At 36.6% G+C, this 20,567-nt stretch overlaps 1 protein-coding gene across 1 annotated transcript in view; it reads left to right on the top strand.

Moving 5' to 3' along the window:
* LOC149285316 (roundabout homolog 2-like) overlaps positions 1-20,567 on the top strand; it is a 440,725-nt gene that overhangs the window by 346,803 nt on the left and 73,355 nt on the right. The window contains exons 3-5 of the mRNA XM_089495533.1: positions 9,801-9,958; positions 10,943-11,063; positions 13,993-14,131. Of these exons, the coding sequence (XP_089351659.1) occupies positions 9,801-9,958; positions 10,943-11,063; positions 13,993-14,131 (418 nt within the window). The remainder of the gene's footprint in view (positions 1-9,800; positions 9,959-10,942; positions 11,064-13,992; positions 14,132-20,567) is intronic.

Raw genomic sequence — 20,567 nt, 5'->3', positions numbered from 1 at the left:
AAAATATTTAAAAAATCTAAATTAAAAAAATAGACCTCGTCCCCAAAAATAAATCTCTTTGTGCTTTGTAACTAATATTAATAAGTTGAATTCGGATGAAAGCCATTTGTAACATGAGCTAACTTTTGTATATTTTTGTTAATATTTAATAGCAAATTCACTGCATATTCAGGAAATACCCCATGACCTTTCCAGTGGGAGTTTTTGTAACCATAATGGGAAAAAACAGCATCCTCCCATCTAAGGACTGCCTTCTTGTCTCCAGACTTCTTCGGGCTACATGCTCCTCTAACTTATACTGAGGAAATCTTACATTTTCCGGTTAGATCTTTCAAGCGTTACCTTTTACCAAGCATGACATGTGCTAGGAACCAGCAGGAGCCATTAACACTATCTGTGGGGTCAATTAAAGACATCAGGGGGTTGGACGAGGCTCCTCTCTTCTTCTAACAGCGCTCTGTGGGAGGAGGTCACAACATGTTTTTGTAATGTTTGATATCAGGTGACTCAAACTAGCTGTTCGTTTTAAATAAAAAAATATTTATGTAGCAAACCAAGAAATGAAAAGGTTACGGAATATGGTTGATGGAGAATGAAAAATTTATTTTAAATATATTTTATTTTACATGGAACACAGAAATTCTTTGAAGAGCAGTTTTCCGCCTTTCCGCGCTTGCTAGGGTATGAATTCTGAAGACGCCGTGCTTCCATCCCGGCAGTAAGAATGCTCATTATTTTCAAATATCAGTATGCTTATATTTGGAAGCGCTGAATACATACTTACTGCCATACAATACAAATAACTACTATTATCACTGTCTTCTCCGAGTGCAAGAGAAATGCATTAGCAGCTGCTATTGTTCTGAGAGGCATGCTGTGTGTTTGTGTGCCAGGTATATCAAGCTGGTACGTAATGATCTACTCCAGGTGACATTGTGTTAAACATTATTTCAAAAAAAATTAAAATAAGCAATTTTTTTTTTTACAAAATATAATGAATGTCAGTTGTTCAATTCTAAAGAAAATAGCATTTTCCTCTCTTTATATGGGAAAAAAAAAAGATAATATATAATAAAGTTTAGGTAGAACTGGCTTAGAATTGATGTAGAACTATAACATCATGATAATTTTTCTTTGATGGTACGGTAATCAGGGGACTGCCACAGTTCTAAGGGTGTTTCTCAGATCATACTTTTTGCTGTTGACATCCCGCTGACGATGAGTGAGAGTGTACTGGGGTAGTTTTGTGATCAAGGTTTACGTTTAATGACCAGCTATTGGGGAGGAATGAAGAGACAAGATTCTATACATTCACGTTAAATTCTGCAATGCAAAGTTTAGATCCTACAATTTAAACATGTTAAGAATACTTATGCAGTCAGTTATGTATATGGATATATGAATAGGGATGTTTTCTGCTGGGTGGTGGGTCCAGGGGCGTGTCAGTCCCACTGCAGCAAAACCAGGGGGCAGATCACCCTTTTCAGCAATCACCCCCCTACGTGCTAAATTGGCCGGGTACAAGCGAGATCTCTGCTCACCCCAACTGGCCCATTGATATTATGGAAGACTGTGCCGAACCAGCATAGCCTCCATAGAATGGATTAAGATGCACCTTTAAGACCAGTGCCAGGATATGACATCATATATCAGTGCTCAGCAATGAGGTCGGAGGATGCATTGGGGAGGCCTAGGGTACCACCCATGGTAAATACGGCACTAGAGTAATAGAAAAACACAGCATGATTGCTCACATCGCCTGAGCGAAGTTCCGTAATGGTAGCTTGAGCAGTGGATGCAGGGTGGAAAGAAGTGGCGTTCCCAGCCACAGAACACAATAATAAAGTGTGAGCAAATTAATGCATCTCCATACTCCAACCGATGAATCCACAGAAGACCGGTTGGTATAAAAATATGAAGTTTATTGAAAAAAGTAGTAAAATAACAAAGCCAAAGCATAGACCACATATAGGAACTATGAAAGCCCTCAATCACACTTACAAGAGGGCAGGATGATGCGGGCGCAGGAGGTGTGAATATTGAAGGGCCACCTGAAAGTGTTCCTTACTCGACTTTAAAGTACTTGAAGAGTACCAAAACCTGCAAAGTTAAACCGCACAATGCAACTGCACATTAATTGCACAAAATGTATTTTTAATTACATCCTTGCTCCATTATGGATTAATGTATCCTGTAAACCTGATCACTATGCAAATGCAGTCCTTTTTGGAAGCACTTAAATGATAATAAGAACATTGTTTTGTTCTTTTTTTACAAGATATTACAGTAATGAAGCTGTTTCCTCTCAGTGTGCATTTTAATGAGTTTTAACCACCATTTAATGAACAGTATATTAGCATAAACCTAAAGATCACATTCTATTTGTGGGGGTGGGTTTATTAAGAGTTAATTTCATTGGTTAGGCATTAGTATAATTGATGGCATTTAGACGAAGCACTTTATATATACCATTCGATTCTGAACACATTTTCTGCTGTACATTCACAGTATTGCGCTGTAGAACACTGTGATACACTCTTACCCACCAAACATTATAACCTGCTCGAAGAATGGGACATCAGGGGAAGAAAGAGGGACAAAGGAATTTAGGTCCCAGGACTAGACTTACAAGGTGTGCAGAGTTTTCCTGTGTAAAAAACTAGATACTTTTTCTCTCAAGATCAAAACTGGCCTGACCCACCACATAGGGAGAAAGTATGTTAATAAAATTGACATAAATCAGTAAAATTTAGTCCGTTTGATATATATGAGACAAGCTGAGGTTTTGGGAGTCAGTGCACCTACCATTTGACAGACCCAAAATATCTCTAATTGGAATTGGTCAATCATTAATCTTATGACCCCTATTTGCCAATGAGACGTGCAAGAAAAGGCAGCCATTTTGATTTCTGCAAAGACATTGATAATTACATGTTCAATATCCCGGGAATTGAATGATTCTCAGACGTTGGAGTGCTGTGGGGTAGCTTGCATGGTCCAATTGTCCCTAGTAGATTGAAGTAAAAAAAAAAAATGTATAATTTGTGTAAACAAGTAATTTGATTGTATAACTGGACCCCGTAATTGTCACAGAAAATGATATAGTTCTTTTTATTACCTGTAGTAGATTCAAAACACACCATTACATGTAATCGAAGGTTTCAGAATCGTTTAAATTTCGTCTTTAGGAAATTTGCATTAAAAAACTGCTTGGATATGCTTATTGCTTCCTTTTCTCGTCGTTAGCTGTCAAAACACAGTGATGGTTTTGGCGATTTATTGTAAATGGGTAATGAGATTGCAGAATGTTAACTGCAGCATTCAGAATTCATTACTGAATAGGGGAGAGGAGACAGAGATTAGCGGAAGTGCCGAGTTGCAGAGGTGGATGAATGAAGTTTCAAATCAATCAGCAATTGGACCATTTTCCCAAATCCTACCATTGACAGTTCTGTACCCTAAATAAACGTGTAATGGAGTTTACAGATTGAAATAAACAAGGTGTATATGTTGACCATCCATTTTATCTTCCTGTTCTCTCGATTGTAGTAATTATTCCTCCCCCTTAAGTTACCACTTACTTGTTGTTAAGTTTTATAATTGTTTATTGCAGCCTCTAAAGGGGGACTAACAGGAAGGGAACGTTAGGAAAAAGGAAATTCATGACATAGTCTGATGCACAGAGCCATACCTACCAACAATCCCGCTATTTGGGTAGCTGCTCTACTGTCCCGATTTAGCGGGCAGAAGGGAGCATGGGCTGATTAGGAGGTCCTCAGATCGCTCCTCACAGGCCCAGGGAGGTGAAACATCAATGGAGGTCTATACTATAGCTCTTTTTACACCCCCCCCAACCCAACTTGGACACCTGATATGCAGATCTCACGTTTCATGAATTCTAGTTAAATATCTCTGACTATTACACTGATTACAAAACAAAAACGACAAGCTGCGGTTTTAATGAATGATTACTAAAAGTTCTAATTGTAACAGTTACCCTATAAGCGTTAATATTTTTAATTAAAACATCCCTGCTTTGAAGTCCAATTTACAAGAGCAACAAATTTCAAAATCTGGTTTCACTAAAGCGTCCAGAATTCCGTTTCGAGAAGGAAATGTCGCTAGCAATTACAATCATTATCATTTTCCTCGCTGATCAAACAGAACCAGTGTTGGCGCTTTTAAAAACAATTTAGCCTACGAAGATATTTTTAGCAACGAATGCAATCTGCGAAATGTGGAAGGTAACTGGGACGTTTACTTCCTCCTATTTACCAAAACAAGTTAAATAGATACAGAAGTCGTGGCCATTCAAGGAGAATCAGCACATGTGCACATGTTTGTTTCAAAGGAGGAGAAATGTTCGAACAAAAGGTCAGAATCTAAAATTAGATGATCAGAGGGTTTACATGTAATGGTGGAATGTTTTATTTTGCCGAGATGGTGGTGGATAAGTTAAACAGCTTCCCAGTAGAAGTGGTAGAGGCTAGTACAGTGAGGGAAACATGTCTGGCATAGATTCCAGTAGCCTGGCTATTCCTCACTATTATAAATATTCTGGAATTTCCGCGGTGTAAATGTTTCCATCGATGCCCAACATGGTGTTACCTAATACAATAATTATACAAAATAATACCAAAATACAATAAGACGGCATATAATATACTACTTAGCGTGTATTTCTTATTGAGTTTAATTTTCACACACTGTGGTGTAATTCTTTCTTGTTATTGATTGAGATTTTCTCATCACATTACCAGAGGTAGCCGCTATCAATAGTCAATACCATCATTCATATCATAAAAGAAAATGGGACAGTCTACAAGTGCATTTCACATAGACCTTTCTTCTGTTAATGATCCCGGTCATTATAATATGGAGGAAACTGAATCTGAAAGTCATTAAGATTACATTGCATCACTGTATTGGCCTACAGCAGGGCTGGACTGATGAGGTGGCACTGGTACTGATGACTTAGATGCAGCTTACTGATAGATATGCCTGGCCACTTGATACGTCTTTAGGCATACACAACATGCTTCCGGGCAAATCCAGCCACTGGCTACACAATGTGAAGAAGATCAGGCGGGTATGGGATGCCGGTGGCCAGTGGCCCATCAACATTTGCCCCGTGTGCCAGATGACTAGTCCGGGCCTGACCTATAGACTTAACTGTGTTCTACTCTAAGTGACAATGAGAATGTTTCAGAGGAAATTACAACGTTCTAGCTTTTAGCTGAGGCATTACCGGTATATGATGAGCCATACCATATGATGAGCCATAGCTCATCATATGGCCATTTTGTTACAATGAGCAACATTTCAGTAAGATCCAGTAAGCTATGATTTTAAGAGTCTACATACAAGAACAATGTGTCCACCAAGCTACTCAAAGACCTTGCTGGTTTCTGGAGAACCTAAATCCTGTTATCTTTCACAGCCTGCTTGATATTACAGAATATTTGTGAATTTGTATCAACTATATCGTAAAATAAACATCCCTCCCTAAAAACAATACCAAGATTGGAAGAGACAAATCTTGAGACTTTATAAGGCTCCTTAATAACGTATTTCACACCATTGTTTAGAAAAAAAAAACCATAGCACCACTGAGCTATGTGGGCAAATTCTCTTTTTGCTTCATTAGTAATTTTATTTTTAGGGAACAATCTGTAGTTTATGTAAAATAAAAATATATATACATGGTTTTTTTTAGTTTATTGCAAAGAACGGTGGCTTCTGGAGACCTGGATGATTCATTTTTCAGACTTGGGCTCCTGTTTTTAAATTAATAAATGCCCTTTGTGTGAAAAATGTTCTGTGTCCTAAATCTGTCAGAAAAACCCATACACGCAGTTCCTCTACTCTTTTTTCCTTCTTAATAATGATAAATTTCACACAAAATAATGAGGCTGAATTTGCAATGCAAGCATTCTCAAATCACGTATGTAGATAACACCGGCTTCAATAGTCTATTTATAGCTTAGACCTACATAAAATCCAGTTTGGGGATTTTTTTTTCTTTATGTTATGGAGATAAGAAGAGAACATTAAATTGGATAATCTTTCATGGTTTAAAAGCGAAAGGCTCTTCTTGGGCAGTGATGACCCGAAATGACCTCCATTAGCCGAAAGGGGGACATTATGGAATTATGGTTAGATGTTTCATGTTAGACTAAGTTCCTCTACAAAATGTTTCAGTTTATAAAATTAATTCACTACAGAATAGCTTTAAACAGGTATTTCTTAAGACAATTGATTGCTTGCCTACAAATGGATAATCATTCGCTATGCAATTAGATCTTTTCATACATTGTTTCAAACAATAAGCATTAAAATGAACACAAGGTGATTTGAGCTACTGTTGGGCGTTGAGCTACAGTTGACTTCTCTGATGATGTACTTAACATAATCATTTTGCAGTAATAATATAATTTCAGGGACAACCAAAATGATTATAGATGAAAACACCTTGTACTATGAATCCTGAGATTAATATTTGAGATGCCAATCACATCAAAACCATGTTACAGAGGAAGGAGTTTGACTGTTTTCTTGTGGACAGAAATTACTCCCCAACTCAGCGGTGAAGGCGCACAGAGGCCAGAATGTAGTAATTACCGCATTCTGTTCTAGCTGGATGAATTAGAAAAAATTAGCATGCCGATTGGATTATGGTTTGTGTAAGGTTCAGTCCACACTTTATGGTTTCTGTCTTTATGGAGATTTGTCAATAATATATATATATATATATATATATATACATATTATATATATAGTCCTGTAATATGTGCAAAATAAAAGTCAGTGGGGGATGCATAAAACATGGCGGCCATGCTACTATTATGTTGCATTAGCTCTCCCTGACAGATTCACATATATATTAGGGCATCTATGCTGTCCTTCTGCCTTTGAGTCTGAGTTAAGATACCACCAGATGGTGGTGAGATTTTCAACATTTCTTTATAGATTGAGAGACCACCTGCCTACTAATTCAGCCAAATCTGATTTTTATAACTTGTTGCAAGTGGAATCGCTGATGATTCCTCCATTGTTGACTTCCAGATGTAATGATTATTACGGCATATGCATAGCCGCGTGCCAAAATATTATTCTTACTCAATACCGGAAGGTTTTAGTCGTGTAGTGTCTCCACCTTTGTATATTTCCATAATTGTTTTATTTTACTTGGGATTTCTTGGACAAAATTCTAAGCCAAATTGTCTACTGTCCTGAGAACGATGAAATAACAAGCCTCTAGGTTTCCAAACACTCTGCTACGATGAGAGACATTACGTTCTAGGATGACTAAGTGCTTTTAGGTTTTACTCCGAGACCATCTGGAGACCAAGACCGTGAGGCTTTCTTATAGTTAGTCTGGCAGGTGTAGCTTTGTCTAAATTCTGACGTCTAAAAGAATTCCAGGTTTTTACAAATCTCAGCTATTCTTTGTGCGGCGGAAAAAAAAGCTTCGTTCTTTTGGGATACAAATGCAATTATTCTTTCCCTCTTGACAGGCCTCCGTTTTTTTCCCCCCATCCAGCTTTCCTGTTCTGACCATACACGAGAGGCTCATGGGACATGGACCAGATTGAAAAGCTAGAAGCAGACAGATGGTTATTTGTAATCATCATGTAAATTTAAACTCTATAGAGATATATATTTTTTTTGTGATAGCTGTTGTAGCCGAGGAACACAACGCAAAATAGTTGATTACTAATTGTTATTCAAAAATATTGTTCGGTAATCCGAACGAATTTAGAGACCATTTACAACAATGAAAAAAAGTGAGTGCCTTAATGTAGCGTGTAAGCCCTGTTGTTAAATAATACAGAGCGGCTGACTCTGGATTTCCGCCTAGTTTGGCAGGTGTTAAACAGTTGCCGTTCTGGAAGCAACGGTCCTTTTTTTTGATAGCAGGTGCTTAGAAAAAGGTTTATATATATTTTTTTTTATTTATCTTAGCTAGTGGTATCATGAATTTTTTTTTAAACTTTTTATATATATATATATTTATTAAATAATCAATTTTATTAATTTTTTTTCCCCTCTATTTCTGATTTCAACCTAATGTCTCAGTTTGTTAAAATACTGCCAATGACGACTTGATGCTCAATAGCCTTGTACACGCAATGATAAAATCTGCAGACGTATGCTTATACCACCAACTCAGGAGTCTATTTTTATAATGAAAAGTTTTCTTTATTATTTCTTTTTTTTTAAACTGGTTTTTACTAGAATCATTGAAATGATTTTGTCTGTCCATTTGGCAGGAGACATGATGCCAGATGCATTATGGAGGTTATGACTTGGGCTCATGTAGGGTACTGGCAAAGAGACTTTTAACATTCTCAGGGATATCTCTTAGTAAAATTCATCTGAGTGGAAGGGGTTTAAATCAATAGGAAGGCGCCGCAGACGGTTAGATATTTTAATACACAAATTGCGAAAAGAGTAGCAATTCAACCCAAATTAAAAGTTAACCACCGCGACCAAAGCTATATTTATTATCTGGTGTATTGTTCTATCAGTGGTGTTATCAAAGCATTAGGAAGGCTGTGTAGTCACATGTATTTTTCATTTTAAATTGCAAAATACCTCTTCAGCGTTCTTAAAAAGGTGTGGGCCAATTATTCTACCGGCTAGGACTCATTTGGAATAATAACAGCGAAGTGGATCTCATTTTGGAAAGATATAACTAGCTAGAGGGTCCTAATCCCTCTTTTAAAACATGTAATTTACATAAGAAGCCAGCATATGTTGCTTAATTTATTTTCAAATGAAGTGGTGATTTGTGTAACGCTTTCGGCGTTCTTGGCCAGGAGTGGCAAACGCTGGTGGGAAAAAAGCGAAAAGAAAGTGTTTACAGGCTTCACATTATGGCAAAACCAAAAAAAAAGGTTTCTATTCCATAAAGTTATAGTTTGTAATGTCTGCTAAATGTATGATATACAATACATAGTGTGAAGCATGTAAGTGCTACATTTTATAGCTGTAGCACAGTGTATTGCTTTCAGAGGTGGTCACTTTGGCCTTAACATCACACGTAACCAGGAGTGGAGACCCGGAGACGTTCACTAATGGTAGAGGAGGCTGTGTGAGTAAAGACTGGAAGATGGTGATAGAGAATGACCCAATTTAGTGCCTATCCCTCAAGCACTAACCCTTTCCTAGTCCATATGGGAGGCAAGAAGGATTGTGTCCTAGTATCAGGAGGTTCTAGCTACGCGTAAGGATAGGTATAGCCCCAAGAGACTTGAAAGGGACAGATGTGACTAGGGAAGTGAATGAAGATTGGGTGGGGTAGACATGCTGATCACAATGGAATAGATTTCATTTTAGAAACATATGATCAGCTAGTAGGTCCCAATCCCTCTTTTAAAGCATGTAATTTACATAAAAGTTAGCATATGTTGCTTAATTTACTTTCCTGAATACCCTATTTACCAAAGAGACTTTTCAGGAGAATTGGAAATTTCAGGGCCCTGATATCACTAATCATTATTAAAGGCAAATGTCAGTGAACTTGTCCTGCATGAAAGGCTGAGCTCACCCTGTATAATTCATAGAAAATGTGAACTCTATACATTATATAGGGCCAGCTCAGCCCTGCTTTATGGAGTTGCCCCTATATATATAAGTAGTGATATAATGAAGTTAATGTGTTCGCCTCTCCTGCAAATGCCATTTTTAGTGAATAGTTATAAAAACTAATATGTTCGAGCTGTAAAGGATAATGTGAACCAGATTAAACTATCATTTATCTGGCACTTATTTTCCTTTAAAATCCTGTTTTTTAGTGCTACGGGACGACTTTCGGCTGAACCCTACAGATGTTGTTGTGGCAGCCGGTGAACCTGCAATATTAGAGTGTCAGCCACCTCGAGGACATCCTGAGCCAACTATCTACTGGAAGAAAGACAAAGTGCGAATAGATGACAAAGACGACAGAATCAGTGTAAGTATGAAGACAGCTTTATACTTCATAATAATATACCATGGTACTAATCCGTGGTGTCTGTTGGGTTACGTGACAAGACATCCCACCATCACGGAAATTATATGATAAAGTTATCCACACAAATCAGACACAACAAACCAGAAATAGCTACACGAAAAAAAAGACTCGACGCAGATTATCCAAGGAACAGCAGGATTAATTGACGGTATTATCAAAGGTCCTTCCTGATATTGTCCTGATATTTCTTGAAACCGAAATCCTACTGGCAGAATGAATTGGTAAACATAATTCGACCCTACACAGAACACATGGGTGATACGTGAATAACCCATTAACAAATGCATGGAGCTTTTTATGGATTTAAGTAAAAATCTGTATACTGAGGGCATCACTAACCTAGAACCCATTCTCTAAGGACAAGTGCTTCTGTGGGTCTCTAGATTAAGAATTTGTATGTCTCGTAAGTGAACGTACATAATAGACATATTCCAATAACACAATACACAGGAAAGGCATGATTGACACCTTTTAAAAATACACGTTAAGGATAAATCTTTGTTCTCTTCTGAATGATCAGCATGTAAAAATGTTAAGAAAATACTAATCTTTTAGTCTCAAAATGAGTCATAAATAGGGCACATATATTATTTCTATATAACCATTATGGTCTTGCCTAATCAATTAATAAAATGATAAAATTCAGAAAAAGGGTGGACACATTTCATAGTTAATTGGTAAAAAAGGAAAAACATTCTAAAAAATCCTTTTTGTAACCCACTCACATGAACACTTGGCTTGATTTTTAATAAAGATACATTTAAACAAAATGGATTGTCACTTTTTGTATATCACTATTGATGTGATAGTTACTATATTGGCTTATGCTTATTTATTGACACCCAAGTATTTGGTTATAGGAATATTTCACCGATTTCACTGCTTATTATGATTTTCTGAATACTGAATGCTTTTGTATTAAAGATTCGAGGCGGGAAGCTGATGATTTCAAACACCAGGAAGAATGATGCTGGCATGTACACTTGCGTTGGGACCAACATGGTCGGAGAAAGAGACAGTGATCCAGCAGAGCTCACCGTCTTTGGTAGGACTTCCAAAAAATAAAAGTTCGCTGATATAATAAACTATAATTCTAATTTTATTGATTGATTTTTTCCACTACCTTGGAAGTCCGTATATTAATAATTGCACAGTGTAGTAGATAGGTTAGTATTTTAAATTAGTATCATATAATGTAAGGCTGTTTATAAAATTTGAGGACTGTTAACTTTCGCTTCAAAGGCTTGCATCAAAATCTATATTTTCCATACTGAAATTCTAGAATATCTAACACATTTATTATAACCCTACATTTTTTGGGAAGTTTAATGGAAAGAGGTTTTAGATTTAGTGTAGAGATTTTTTTTACTATTAAGAGGGTGGTAGATAGTTGGAACAGCCTTCCAGCATACATGTTAGAGGTCAATACAATGAGGGATTTTCAATATGCATGGGTTAGGCATATGGCTATCCGAAATCTATCGTGTACATCTATGATGGGAACAGCCTCCCAGAAGAAGTGGTTATAGGCTAATACAGGGAGAGTCCTAGGAACGATTAAGGTTTGAGTCTTGAAAGCACAGAAAATGGGCAGACTAGATTGGCCGAAAGGTTCTCTGCCGTCAAATTCTTTATATCTGTGTTTTAGCATCAAGCTGATCTTATATCTTTAACATTTTGTTTAATTGCTATTGGGGTTCTGGGCCAATTTTACCTTCGTTTTTCTATTTTCATACTTTTCAAGCTCATAAATTTAAAGTATTTTTCTCCTGCCGCGGTTTAGTATAGAGGCTGATATTTAAGAAACATGCAGTGTAAAATCATTGTTACAGAGCAACCGGATAATTGGATAAGAAACATAACGCGCAGTGAGTGACTTTGTAGTTTTGTCGGTGGCACAAGCCTTTAGTAACGTTACTCTAAACACCAGTCATAAGGTCTGTGATAGACAAAGAAAAATCAATAGAGATAAAAGCAGTGAAAGGAGGTTATATTACATGATCTATCATATAGCTGAAAAACACCATAATGTAATGTGTAAGCCTAAGCCGCTCTGCTCCTGTCTGCGGATAACGCGGAGAAGATGGGCAGAGGATTCCGCATCTAATGCCTCTGTTTATAAGTAAGCATTCATTTATGAATGTAAGGTGCAGAATTCAAGCAGGTAACATATGATTACCTGCTCATGCAATATAGAAACAGTGAAAAACCGAGTAAACACACAAACTACAGACATGCACATAGTAAAATTATGTATATATTATGTAGCTGGAAAGGGCTGATTTTTAATGGAATATCTTCATAGGCATACAGAAGCCCTTTATCACTCTCATCACTCCTGTGTGCCAATGGCCCTTTATCACTCTCATCACTCCTGTGTGCCAATGGCCCCTTATCACTCTCATCACTCCTGTGTGCCAATGGCCCTTTATCACTCTCATCACTCTCATCACTCCTGTGTGCCAATGGCCCTTTATCACTCTCATCACTCATGTGTGCCAATTGCACGTTGTGTTCGCTGATCCAAGTTTAGTAAGCCCTTTCACAATAGCTAAGTGACCCTAAACTTTTGAATGATATTATATATATAGATATCTAATTATCACCTGTAACTATATATATATATATATATATATATATATATATACATAGTTACAGGTGATAATTAGATAATGAGTAGCACTCATTTTATATTAGGATAACTTGTGGAAGGGAACACAGATCTAACACAGTAAAAATACTGAATAGTGAAGGTAATGCAAGCTTTACACCACAAAATGTTTGCTTCAATTTCTTTTTATGTTTACCATGAGTCATTAAAACATAGAATTTGATACCATTAGGCCCATCTATTCTGCCCATTTTTAAAGACTCAAACCTTAATCAGTCCTTGATCTCATATGTCTCATGGACAATGGGCGGTCCCTAAACCCATCGAAAACAACGCATTTTGAGCCCGTACATGTACGGGCTTTGTCATTAAGGGGTTACATTTATATATATATCTCTATATATATAGATATATATATATATAAAAATAAAATATACATCTATATATAATGGTTAAGAGCAGAGAGAGGAAGAATAACGCAACAATCCTCTAGCAAAGAATCCCCAATTACTGTCATATTTTTTTCTCCATTTCATCTTGTTTGACACTTAAGAGCTATTAGCAAGGATTACGAGAACATTAGATTTCTGAGAGATTAGGTTATGCAGTTGATTCAAATCTACTTAATTCCATATATATAGAAAGTTAATTACCTCGGCCACATCATGCCATGTGTTCACTCTATAGTTTAGCAATTAGCTATGTGGCTGATTAAAAAGGTTCGTTAGTAGGGAGGTATGATAAATAATCTAGGCTGGGTTATTTTTCAGTGCTATTATAATTAGTATGGAATTCCCTCACAACTCTGCTATTTCCCAGCGTATATAAATACAGAATGATTGTCCGCACTTCCTTTTATCATGGATTCTTTGATTAAAGCCCAGAAGCCTTGCACGAAAACTGATATTTTATATATTATTGTCTTTGGAAATGTACTTAAAAAAAAGGTGCTTTAAACATTCCTGTTTTAGTTATTTGATTCTTATTATTAAATAGGACAGTATTGGATATTTTGGTGGGAATTTTAATATATTTCGCACGGTCTATTTAGCCGACCCTCAATGTGGTCACTGTTAAATGATGATTAACAATCTAAATGTACCATTATGTGAACCTTAATTATGCATAATTTAAATAATAGACAGCTCCATCTGTGATGATAATAACTGTATTTATATTAATGCTATTTAAGCATCATGGTGCTACTTTGCTCCTATCTTTGTCTACAAGAAGTTACTTGTGTTCCTTACATCAACCTTCAGTCTACCTTTTAAAAAATACCCAACTTAAGATCCTTGACTTCCGTCTTTGACTTCTTGTTTTAATAGTTACATTTTTTTCCTTTTTCACCTTGTTTTTCAAGAACGACCCACGTTCCTCAGAAGACCAATTAATCAGGTTGTTTTGGAGGAAGAGGCGGTTGAATTCCGATGTCAGGTCCAGGGAGACCCACAGCCGACTGTCCGATGGAAAAAAGATGATGCTGATTTACCTAGAGGAAGGTGGGGGTTAACACTTGTCTCTTTGTTAGTATTCCAGACCATTATTATGTATACCAATGTCTTTCATTTCTTTTGTTTTTTTACTTTTCCCACGGAGATGTATTATATTATGACACAGAACAACCCCTTAGATATGGGTCCAATATGAGTATAGGAACGACACACCCTTTAGCCATTGGTCAGCAAGATTTTTTTATATATATATATATATTATTAATACTCATTACTAGTACTGACATGTATATACTCTTATCTTCTTCACTATATGAAAAGCTTCACTAGCTAGATATTGTGATATTTTTACATCATAAGTAAGTATAGTTTTATAACATGTCAACTGCCATTTTTATTAACAAATTAACCATTTTTTCCGATTTCTTGGTAAATACTGGAAACAATTAATATTCATTAGTAATAGCTGGCCATTACCATAATAACTAAATGTTTGTGATGACGCATTCATATTCATATGGTAAAAAACTAATGTGTTTCGGTCCTATGTATATGTTTTTAGATCACTTGTTATATGTTGTACAGAACTGCAGAATATGATAGCACCATATAAATGAATAAATAATAATAATTATGTTACCAAAACCTGTTTCTGTGCAATTCAGGCAGAGAAAAAAAAAAAGCTTTTGTCCGCACAGTTCATATACACCAGAATTTAAGAGACAGGTGCATTGTTTTGCCTTTTTCTACAGTTTTTTTTTTTTACTACATATTCTATTTAATTGTTTATTTTTATTATAGCTTGTGGCAGAAGCTAAAATAAGTTAATACGTGTTAATCATTTTTCTAATCGGAAACCGGAGAGAACAGGTTTCATTAAGTTATGGTGTATTATGCTAAAAATGCAGTTAATTTGATTACCCCACAAAGGCTAACTCTGCTATACTGTTCTCATATGTATTGTACATTGATGGGATCATATCTAGAATCCAATAGAGCCCAGTCCAAAATCTATATCAGCACTGCCCCTTTGTTCCTGTACATTACATGTCGGAAATTTACTTCTCATTTGGGAAAAAGGACTCGTTACAAGAAGGGATGCTCATCGTGGACACTAATGAATGTCACATGTTGAGTCAGCAGTCCATGGACATTGGCGTGACTGATGACCCTTAAGGAGCCTGCATATGGCTCATAACTTCAGCTACGGGGCACTTCCCGTCAGGTGGCCCAGTTATAAAGCAGCATAGATCACACTTAGAAGACACCATGCCCAATGTGTACCATCCATAAATGGAATACAGAAATGATTCAGTAAGGGAGTAAGCTCTTCTTAAAGCCCTTGTTACTCTAGACCCTAGTGTCTATATGTGGAACTGCAAGATAATCACTCAATAAAAGATTCAGGCAGTGAACCCAAATCTTTAAATAAGAGCAGCCCAGGTGACAATTGCCCCTCTAGCCCATTAGACAGACCCCTCTTGTATGGTACATACCTTGTTAAAGGTGTAGATCCCAAAACACACTTTAATAAGCATCATTTTTGAGATGAGTGTCCATTCAAAATAAGGTACAGCACCCATGTCACAGGAGAATAAAACACAAGCAGAAAATTAGGAATTATATGGTATGTTTTTGAACCCCACTTTTTGTGTTTGAGGTGCCACAGGCTTAAAGACTGCTGGCCTCAGATACTATCCCATTCATCAATATAAGTAAAAAATTCTTATAACAGTAGCATAGGCATAGGCCTTGATCAGTACATAAGCTTAAAGAGACAGTAAACAAGGCTGGGGCATATGTGGCATTGGGTAGGGTCACTAATAAGCCCCCTTTTCCTCATGTTCCATTGAGCCCCCCAATAAATTAGTACTCTGAGAATCTAGCCCTAGTTAGTATTTTCTGCTGCTTCTGTTTCAAGATTCCATCACAAAGCTCCAAACCGTCCATTTTATAAGGGCTACAAAATAAAAATCGATTTCTATAACGGTATACTATCGAAGACATTCTGAAAGTGCGAAGGATTTATTATTTTATATGCTGGAAAGTGTATAAGGTATTTTACCTCGGCCGGGTTTTCATTTTCCTTATAACATAAATTATTATAGCAGAGAAAGATGTAGGCCTTAAGACAAACAATCTCTATTAAAAATAACAATAAGAACACTCAAAAACAACATGTTCTGGTCTGTTAGAACATAAGACGTTTACAAGTATGCAGTGAAAGAATTCAGGCAACCATGTACCTGGTAATAAAAATAGTTTATATTCATTAAAAAATGGCACATAATCCCCAATCTAGCAATTATTAAAAATAACATCACTAAAAAAAGTTATATTAAAGTATACCCAAAATGGCACGTCCAATAAACTAAGATGATTTAACAGAGTGGGGGTATTATTTTAATAATGGAAGCCACCATTTTATTTGGATTCTAATGAACGGATTTCAGTAAATTACATCGAAGTGTCATCTGTGGGATGGAACATGTTTTAGAGGGCAGCTGCATCCTGTAATTACCAGGCATGTTCGACTAAATCCGTTCTATTCCTTCAGTGAAGGGATTTTCAATTACAAGGGCAAATTTATGACACTGTAATAAGAATCTTAACCTTCTACGCAGAAGGCGAGCGCAGTGCCAGATTCTCATCAGATCAAGGGAAGGTTTGTTTTTGAAGACCAGGAAAATGCACTTGAGGTAGCTGACACGTGCGAGTCTGTGTGTTCTTTGGAGCCGAGCAGCTGGCTTTCTTTAGTAAATACATCTGTAATGAAATTGCATGTTCTACTTTAGTAAAAGCACTAAAAGACATTTTCTGATTGCATGAGAACTATGATTGGAAGAGGAAGTGCTAAATCGACCACTTGGAGAAAAAGTTGGCTCGCTCACATAGTAGTAATAGAAAATGGAAACTTTAAATTAAATTTCCTAAAATAAACTATGGAATGAGATTACACGAAGGAAGACGGCTGAGCTAAAAAAAATGGACCTTCCAGTAATAACAATATTTTGTCACTTTTTGACATCTCATCAAATGCTTGGTGATATTGAGGAGTTGTTCGTACTTTAGGAAAGTAATGATGGTGACAGCCATTTGTTGATATATTACAGAGTTTGCATATAAAGTTTGGAAAATAGTTAGCTTTGAAGAACACAGTGTTTGGTTTTCAATTCTTTTTTGTTCTGTAAAAAGTGATCTAAAAATGCTGTAAAATCCCCAAATTGTACTTATTTGAGTACATGCACACGGCAGGGCATCTCTTAGTTTGGTCCCACCCAATTATTTCCTTATACCCTAATGTTCTTAACATCGCAGATCTCTCTTCCCATGCATCCTAACCAATCTATGATGGGTACCAGGTCATGTTAGAAGGTGGTAGATAAATGGTAGAACTCCCTATCAGAAGTGGTATACTCTAATACAGGGGAATTTAAACATGCATGGGATAGGCTATCCTTTACATCAGGATAAAAACAGGCTGGCTAGATGGGCCAAATGGTTCTGCTGTTAGATTCTATGTTAGATGTTTGCCAAAGATGGAGCTCTGCTTCCTATTGGTATATGATGTCCACCAAAGAGAGAAGCCAAGGGTCTTTGGCAAGAGAAGATATTACCAGGCTACCATCAGATAACAATTAGGTATAACTGTTGCATGGACTTTTTGTCTTTTATTAAGAGGTTTCCTACTTCACAATGGACCTTATGGTTACTTAAATTCTTTTACAGATGGGCTGTGTCCTAATATAACAAATAAGTGATTGATTAAAGCATGTAGGTCCGTCAAGCTGTCTAGGGGCTGTCGAAAAGCTCATATGGGTTGTCTCTGACTATTCTCAGAGATTTTACATTTTAATGTGAATATCCTAATTAAAGAACTTTAACATCTCTCTATATGTTATGCTGGGGAGCCTCTATTACTTTATTACCTGACCTTTTGGACAGTTACATAAGAATCTGAGAGATTTTTCCCATTTCTCGTCTTATTATACCCCTTATCAAAGACATATTGACATTAATTTAGTAAGGAGCAGAGACAACCTGCCAAGATGGACAGGAGACATCTTCCCCAGTGGCCGCTCCGTACATGGTCCTTTCTTAAAATTGTGTATCACACTATATTCTAATATTATACACAATGTATTTTTAAAACCTTAGAGCACTAAAAGGTAGAATCACCTTGACCAATCCATGAAACTCTTTTCTTGTGGCTTGTTTCGGAATGAAATGTTATCCTGCACACAGCTATTTGACTAAGTCAGTCCACAATAATGCATGATTTATCTCATTGCACTCCAGGGTATGACTGTGGTCATTGCCCCCCCCCCCCTCTTAAAACACGGAAATGAGATATGTGTAATTGCTAGTTCATTTAAAACAGTTTGAGCCACTTGGGTCTTATAGCTCGGAGAATACATAGTATAAAATACTTTGAAGACGGAAGATATAACGATTCCTTATTAGATTATTTTTTTTATATTAAATACATTTTGAAAATAACATAGCATAGTTATAGAACATAGAAACATAGAATTTGACTGCAAAAAAGAACCATTCGGGCCATCTAGTCTGCCAATTTTTCCTGAAGACCCAACCCTAATCAGTTCTTGGTCTTGTATTACATTCAGGAGCCATATGCCTAAACCATGCATTTTTAAACTCTCTCACTGTATTAGCCTCTACCACATCTGCTGGGGGTCTATTTTATTTATCTAGCACCATCTCAGTGAAGAAAAACCTAATCTAAGCCTCAAATCCTCTAGATCTACAATAAGAGCTCTTGTTCTAGTGTTTCTCCTTTGAAAAAAACCTATCGCTTGTACTTTGTTAAATACCTTTATCTATTTATACGGTTTTATCACAAAACATACAATAACATTTCATTTACATTACATTAATGTATGTAGCGTCATCAGATTCCATAGCTCTGACACTAAATAGTCTTATATATATAATGTTATACATTTCAAATGAGTGCTCTTGTTCAAGCTTACTGATTGTTTTCTGAGGAAATTGGAACATTTTCGTTATTGTAAATTTTATCCACGTGTTTTAGGACCATTCTAGTTCTCCCCCCCAACGCACACACATCCTTGATTTTGCGAGATAATACACCAGTTAACGTGATGAAAGTCATTCCATAATAGCTTTAGATAAAATGCGCAGTCCATTTTTTCTTAGCTTAGTATGTGACATGTAATATTAACCCAGGCCGATCGGATATGACAGGAAAGACTTATACTGTGCGATTCTATTTAAGAGTTAGAAAAATAATTTTCGACGGTCGCATAGAAATAATGAGTACAATGTGTATCTGACCAACAGAACCTAATGTAATTTTCAGACTAGCTGAGAATCCAAAGACAATTCTCATAGACATATGTGGCTGGCAAAAAAATCATAAATAACCACAAATACATTTGTAAATGAATTTGAACTTGTATAAATTTGAATCACATTTCTAATATTATTTTGGAAATCATTTTGAGGAAGCAGCAGGTGCTATTTATGTGTCAGATTCAGGTGTATTGTCACAATATGATATCTTAACATCCGTGGGTTAACAAAAAATGCTGGGGCCCCCTGCAAGACTTATGGTTGGAGCCCAGAAGCCCCTCCTAAACACACATACAGTAACATACTAACACACACACACACTAACATACTTACACACACTAATGCACACACAGACAAGCATACTTACTTAGACACACATACACTAACATACTAACACACACGCAAGCACTGACATACACACACACACTGTAACATAATAACACGCAGAGTAACACACACAGCTCTACCATTGTTGGCTGAGAAGAGGGGAGTACAATGTATACAAAAAACAAAAACTGTCTGCGCTTCTTACCCTAATAAAGTTGGCAACAAATATATAAACATAATATAAATGAGAGGTTATGTTTATTATGTTTATATATTTGTTGCCCACTTTATTAGGGTAAGAAGCGCAGACAGTTTTTGTTTTTTGTATACATTGTACAGCCAATACACTGTTTTTGCAGCATGCTTACACCTGTTTGGTAGGCCTCGTATTATACATTTGTATTATTTGAGCCTGTGACTAGCTTAGCGCACCGACATTTTTTCTTTTCCCTGAGAAGAGGGGAGTCCAGTAGCATTTTTACACACATACCCTCACACACAGTAACATACTTACATACACACACAATAACGTACACAAGCATACTCACACTCAGTAACGTATTAATTACACATACACAGTAACACACTTGGACACAGTAACAAACCTACATACACATACTATGCACAGTAACAGGGGGCTACGGGGGCCTCCATTATGCCAGTGCTTCTGATACCTTGGAACTTCCTAGGATAGGAAATGAAGAGGTGGTGTTAATTATGTGGAAGTGGGATAGATTTATGTGGGGTGTGAGGCTAGTCCCAGAAAGCCATTAGAGGCAGGGGAAGTAAGTGGAAGTAGGAAGTGGACCTGATCAAATGC

The sequence above is a fragment of the Sceloporus occidentalis genome, unplaced genomic scaffold (assembly GCF_023333645.1).
Source record: "Sceloporus occidentalis isolate IW3139 unplaced genomic scaffold, rSceOcc1.0.p SCAF_81, whole genome shotgun sequence".
Taxonomy (NCBI): domain Eukaryota; kingdom Metazoa; phylum Chordata; class Lepidosauria; order Squamata; family Phrynosomatidae; genus Sceloporus; species Sceloporus occidentalis.
This window is presented reverse-complemented; position numbering and strand designations above follow the sequence as displayed.